The following is a 6,230-nucleotide window of genomic DNA, read 5'->3' on the forward strand; positions in this document are numbered from 1 at the left end:
CCGGGGACAGCGGTGTCCGTTCCATAAAGACTGTTCATTAAACTCTGTCTAATGCTGAACTCTAAGTTGATCTACTCTGCAGTAGGAAACCTTGAGTTTCTGGTTCCAGAACAGCGGATTTGAATCAGTTTAATCAACTTAGAGCAGGCATGTCCAGCTCCAGGCCTGGAGGGCCACTGTCCTGCCTGTTTTCCAGCTCACCCGGCTGTAACGCACCTGATTCAGATGATCAGCTCATCAGCCAGCTCTGAAGCAGCATTAGAACGTTCCTGATGATTTGAATCAGGTGCGTTGCTCCAGGGAGAGCTGGAAAACAGGCAGGACAGCGGCCCTCGAGGACCGACTTTGGACACCCCTGACTTGGAGTATCTTCACCAGGAGGTAGGTGCGTGCACCACAACTATGGAGTAAAGACAGCATTCAAGGATCTCCGATTCGACAAGTCAGCACGGCAATGGGCAGGGCTGCATTTCATCCCACTAGAGCTGAAAATATTAATGCACTCATACAGTGTGTTTGAACACATTATCAGGAAGAAGTGGAACAGCGTTGCAACTGACAAAGGGAGAGCGACGCCGTGGATCAATGCCCGGATCAATGCATAACTTTCAACAGAACAGACAAACCCGGTCCTGACCAGGTTAGATTCAGAGAGTCTGTTACTGCGGTAACTGACCGAGAGCTGAAGTTACCTCATTTTTGAAGCAGGCTAGAGTTACCCCTTTTTCTGTAGTTTCAGTTATCTGCCTTATTCAAAGGCAAAACTCATAGCTCCCCTCATTTTTGGGTAAAAAGACTCTTGAGTTATCTCTAAACCTGCTTTGTCAAACAGACCACTGGTGTGTCAAAGGTAAATGCCTCATCACCTCATCATTAGTGATGCGCACCCGGGCAGGGTGCGGCATGTAGAACATGATGTTCATCTGGTACAGAGCTTCCTTCACATCATTTCAAAATTGATCTCTTTTTTTTGGGCGAGCACCACGCTGACATCCTGATAGAACCGTAAAGTGGCATCCTGGGACTTGACTTTGTGGTTATGGGCCCAGTGCAGTGTTGCTTCCTTCTGCTGAAACCTGGATAACCACACCAAAAGAAAGTGCGTGGAGTCTTCCTCTGACCGTCTGAGTTTGGTGGGCTCTCCAGTTCGGGGACGTGGACAAAAAATCTGCTCCCATCGCTTTCCTCAGAATCTCTGAGACGAACTTGAGAGGTCCTTTCTGTCTTTGCTACCTTTAGGAATGTTCACTATGCAGAGGTTGGCTCTTCTTGACCAGCCGGGAGAGAGAGTCTCTCCAGTGTGTCCGGGGTCATCATCCGGGCCTCCTGCCAGTGGGACATGCACGCAACACTTCACCAGAGAGGCATCCTAATCAAATGCCCGAGCCACCTCATCTGGCTCTTCTGAATGTTGAGAAATAGCAGCTCGAATCTGAGTCCAAATTGTTTGTATATTTTATTTAAAGAGTGTGATGGTATAAGTTATGCGTTAGATTTGGACCATTTCAACCGCCATCTGCTGGAACATGACAGTTTCGATTAATTAATTTTGCTCGATGTGTGCAGTGGAAGAGCGTGTGCAACATGATCACACAGGTAGGACATTTTTGTGGTCATTTGCTCAGCTCAACACTGCTAGCAAAACACAAATGAATGAGCTGAATAAATGGGTTGTTTTGCTCACATGACGAGTGAAGTGATCTTTGAGTGTAACACTCAAATCAATTATCGGATCATTTTGAAATGTGGAAATGTTTCTCGATTCAAAAAGTGACAGTGACGAGAAAATGTATTTTTGTCGAGCTGATCGCATATTGTGTCTCTCATTAGTTTAGCTATTTGGTAGCTTGCTTAGCATACAGTCGGTTTCAAGATAGAGTAAAACAAAATAAATACCTGTATGTTCAAGCAATTTATAATTTTAGGCAAAATTTCTCGTCGATGTGGATTTTCTTATGTCTGAAAATTCTGACAAATAAATGGAGGTGCTTTCCAAATGTGGGGTTTTTTTTTTTTTTTTTATATCAATGTTCAAGCCAGTCCAGTGGTTAGCTCGACCTCACAGTACAGAGGTTGTGGGTTCGATCCTGGCTCTGGCCTTCCTGTGTGGAGTTTGCACATTCTAACCATGCCTGCGTGGGTTTTCTCCGGGTACTCCGGTTTCCTCCCACATTCCAAAAATATGCATGGCAGGCTGATTGAACACTCTAAATTTTGCAACTAAATGTCATGTCTTATTCACGTTCATTTCTTTTGTCATCCAAAGGTGACAAGAAAGTTTTCCCTCGCAAAGATTGTGAAATAACGTAACTTTTCTTTTCTTTTATTTTATTTTTTTCCCAAGGGAACACTTTTTTGCAGCCCGGTGGTCCAGTGGATGAAAACTAAAATTTAGTGTGTTCAATCAGCCTGCCATACATGTTTTTGGAATGTGGGAGGGAACTGCAGTACCGGGAGAAAACCCACGCAGGCCCGGGGAGAACATGCACACTCCACACAGGGAGGCCGGAGCTGGAATTGAACCCGTTACCTCTGCATTGTGAGGTCGACGTGCTAACCACTGGACCACCGGGCCGCAAAAAAGCATCTCGCTTGGGGGGGAAATAATAAAATAAAACAAAAGTGACTTTGCGAGGGAAAACTTTCTTGTCACCTTTGGACGACAAAAGAAATGAACGTGAATAAGACATGATATTTACTTGCAAGCCCATTAATTGAAACAACTGCTGCATATGTCGTCTCCCGTGTTACGAACATTTCACAGTTATCTCAAATACAGTGGAGTGCTGAAACATAATTCTCTTGAGCTAACATTTTGCACCAATAGATGGCAGTAATGTCCACTGAATCCCTGCAATAATTTAAACAAAGGAGAGAGTTTCCGGAAATTGTACCAACATGGCGGAGTGTGAAACAAGCGACGGCGAAAGACCAAACTCGCATTTAGATGCCGAAGCTCCCAAATTATCGGACTTATTTGACCGTGGCTGGAAGATGTTTGACGAGGTAGACAATACAAATGATCCTCTTGCTTCAAACAGTGTTCAGGTCCGAGTTAAACGTGCGATCAGTATGCTAGAAGAAACATCCCGAATGGCTGCTCAGCTGGACTTGTTTAGTCCCAATGAAGAGTTGGAGGAGATTGCCACAGCGGACCTCAAATATCTGCTGTGCCCCGCACTCTTAGGCGCCCTGACCATGAAGGTGACGGGTCGAGACAAACGATTGGAGATTGTCCAAACCGCTCGGGCTTACTTCTTGGATTTCTTGAAGAGATGTCAAGACTATAACATATCCCAGTTTCATCTGCCGCAGTCTATGACTGACAGCACAGTTCCTGAAGAAGCAGCAGAGAATGCACCCTCCACCTGCATGGTAAGTGTCAAATTGACCATTAAGGTCATTAAAAATATAGACAAATTTAAAAAAGGTGTGCGGCTTTCATTCATTTTGCTCCCTTCATTGTTCTTAGCTATTCATATATTCATAATTTTGTCAACTTTATCTTTAACTGTGCACTGTATTTTTCCCAGGCGATGCCAAGTACATCAAACTTGGTTGCCATGGCGGCACAAAGACAAGCCAAAATTGAGCGATACAGTCAGAAGAAGGAGCTGGAGGCCAGACTGTCAGATGTGCGGAGATCTGTGGAGAATGGACAGGCCGATGATGAAACCAGCAGAGATTTTTACTTGCTCAATGTCCGGAAATGGGTGATTCTGTGCCTGGATGAAGTACAGAGCATAGACCAGGAGATGGAAATACTGAAGAGTATGGATCAAATGCAGCTTGGTGCCGCACAGCCTGCTAGACCGAGCAGGCCACCCATGAAACCGTTCATCCTCACCAAGGATGCTATGCAGGTTAGTTGGAGTATGGGGAAGGGCTGAACATTACATCAAATTCCAATTGACCTCGCAATGTAGTAGAATGCAATTTTGGAATCACAAAGGCTGCAATTTGGACGCCCCAAAAAGTCAGCTTAATTTCAGGTTGATGGGTAGGCTTTATTTTTTAAAAATGTTTGCATATATGATGTATTTATTATTAAATTTTTGCAGTGAATGCTAGTTAAAAGACTGCACGTCAAAGTGTTTTGTCAGTTGGCCCATCGAATTGAAGTAGATAAGTCAACTGTGTCATATTAATTACTGGGTCATTTGCCTTTAAGTTAGCATAAGCCAAAGCTATAAAACCAAAACCTTTATGCGAAATAAGTAGACTTTACACCGAGCTGTGTAACGAAATCAGTTGATATTTTGCATTTTGCGCACGTCTTGTGAGCAGAAAGCCTTTGGGCTGGGAGGCAGTAGTTTTATCTCCACGCCCTTGATCGTCCAGTCAAAATAACGTTGGTGTTACTTTATTTATCATTCATTTTGGCTGGTAAAGAAAAATAGGGTAGACGCTCTTACAATCATCTTCCTCCTCCCTCCACTGGCGCAACCCCCCGACTCCCGCATCCGATCGTGAACCACACACACCTTCGGAGCCTCACACAAAACAGGATTAAAAAGAAAAAACTCTTGCCAGAATCAACTGCAGGTTAGCTACATTACATTCTTGTAAAGCAGGGGTGCCCAAACTTTTTGACCAAAGATCAATTTTTCGATCAACCAACGTTCTGCGATCGACCCGTTACTCCACACTCACGCAGTCGACACAAGAGTTTGTGAAAAGGAAAGCACTGCCTACCTTAGTGGGAGACCCGACGTCGAGGCATGCGATGCGCTTTTGCAGCCAGTTAACAATTGTAGCTCACATGTACCTTTTTAGAATGCTTCCCTCGGCCCTCTAGATTCCTATTCTTTGCCAGTGTCCTTGGTGAATTGTACATGAAACAAACTCAGAATAATAATAATACAATAATAATAACAACAATAAAATATATCGCCACAGCTCTGATCGCAAGCTGCAATTGCAGACGGCTGACCGCAAACAACTTACAAAGGTGGTCAAAGGTGACCTGCTTTTTAAAATTTAATTTTATTTTTTAAATACTTTTTGTGAAAGTGAGACAGGATGCTAATGGTGCAGTGTGCCCTAACACAAGAATACAGGTATATCATATTAATAACACACAAACCAAAACACAAAATGTTTAGGATTTAAATATTTTTTTTTCCCCTCTACAGCCCTCGCGATCGACTTGGGACCAGTCCGCAAGCTAGCGGTCGATCGCGATCGACGTATTGGGCGCCACTGTTGTAAAGCATTCATTCCTCCTTTTAAATTACACATTACTGCAGTATTATACTATTTAGCGAGAAGCGACTGTGCTGTTGCATGAATTGGTGGTAGAGTCTGACAAGTTGCGGCTATCTGCGAGGCCATGAAGGTATGATTTGCACCTGCCTTTCAGGCCCAACTATTTCAAGATGTAGAATTGGCAAATGTGTTCAACCATTCATTACCTGATGCCGCAGAATTGTCCACTGTCCACCGACAAAGTGACCGTCTGTGTCGTGATGTGGGTGATAAAATGATAGGATAACTTGCAGCTGATTTAAGAGCAACTCATCATATTTGTTCTTTCCCCAGGCTCAGGTGTTTGGGGCCGGCTATCCCAGCCTTCCCAGCATGACAGTGGATGACTGGTATGATCAGCACAAGAAACATGGAGTCTTGCCTGATCAGGGGGTTCCCAGAAGGGTTGCAGTAGAGGAAGACATTGATGCTAAGGAGCGTGAAGAAGAAGAAAAGGAGAAACAGGCTGAAAACGATGATGAAGACTCTTTGATGAAGGCTAGGAAATGGGATGACTGGAAGGACGATCATCGCAGAGGTTATGGCAACCGCCAAAACATGGGTTAACTGGTCCCAACACCAGTTGCCCAAACATGCCTTGTTCTGTGGACATGCTTTAGAAAATCTTCGAAAAACCGTTGTATTAAAAGAGGTGGGCACGTCAGTACGTCAGACATCGTTCTGTCGTTATTTCGGTCCATCTGGAGCAGCAACATCAAGAATGCACTTACTACATCACATGAACCCGCACGCGAAGAAAAAAAGGGCACATACACACACTCACACTCTGTGCGACAATATGGGACAATATTATTGCAGTAAGTGGGACTGTAAGGGTATATAACACTGTTTGTTCGTTATTTTTTTTCTCGAGACTGTGCTTCGCCTGCGTGCACAGTGCATTCTCAATGCCGATTGGCTGTCGCCGACGACGGCCGATGGACTGGGTTGGCCTGAAATAATGATAGAAGGATGACTGACAG

At 44.3% G+C, this 6,230-nt stretch overlaps 1 protein-coding gene across 1 annotated transcript in view; it reads left to right on the forward strand.

Annotated features, from left to right (window-relative positions):
• The first annotated feature begins 2,879 nt into the window (after nucleotides 1-2,879).
• Nucleotides 2,880-6,230, forward strand: part of igbp1 (immunoglobulin (CD79A) binding protein 1) — a 3,927-nt gene continuing 576 nt past the window's right edge. Inside the window, exons 1-3 of the mRNA XM_086132168.1 lie at nucleotides 2,880-3,375; nucleotides 3,534-3,863; nucleotides 5,542-6,230. The exon at nucleotides 5,542-6,230 is cut by the window's right edge and continues 576 nt beyond it. Coding sequence (XP_085988294.1) covers nucleotides 2,899-3,375; nucleotides 3,534-3,863; nucleotides 5,542-5,814 — 1,080 coding nt within the window. The 5' untranslated portion in view covers nucleotides 2,880-2,898 and the 3' untranslated portion in view covers nucleotides 5,815-6,230. The remainder of the gene's footprint in view (nucleotides 3,376-3,533; nucleotides 3,864-5,541) is intronic.

Source organism: Hippocampus guttulatus, chromosome 2 (genome assembly GCF_054856545.1).
Source record: "Hippocampus guttulatus isolate MCC_2025c chromosome 2, RoL_Hgut_1.0, whole genome shotgun sequence".
In the NCBI taxonomy this organism is placed as follows: Eukaryota; Metazoa; Chordata; class Actinopteri; order Syngnathiformes; family Syngnathidae; genus Hippocampus; species Hippocampus guttulatus.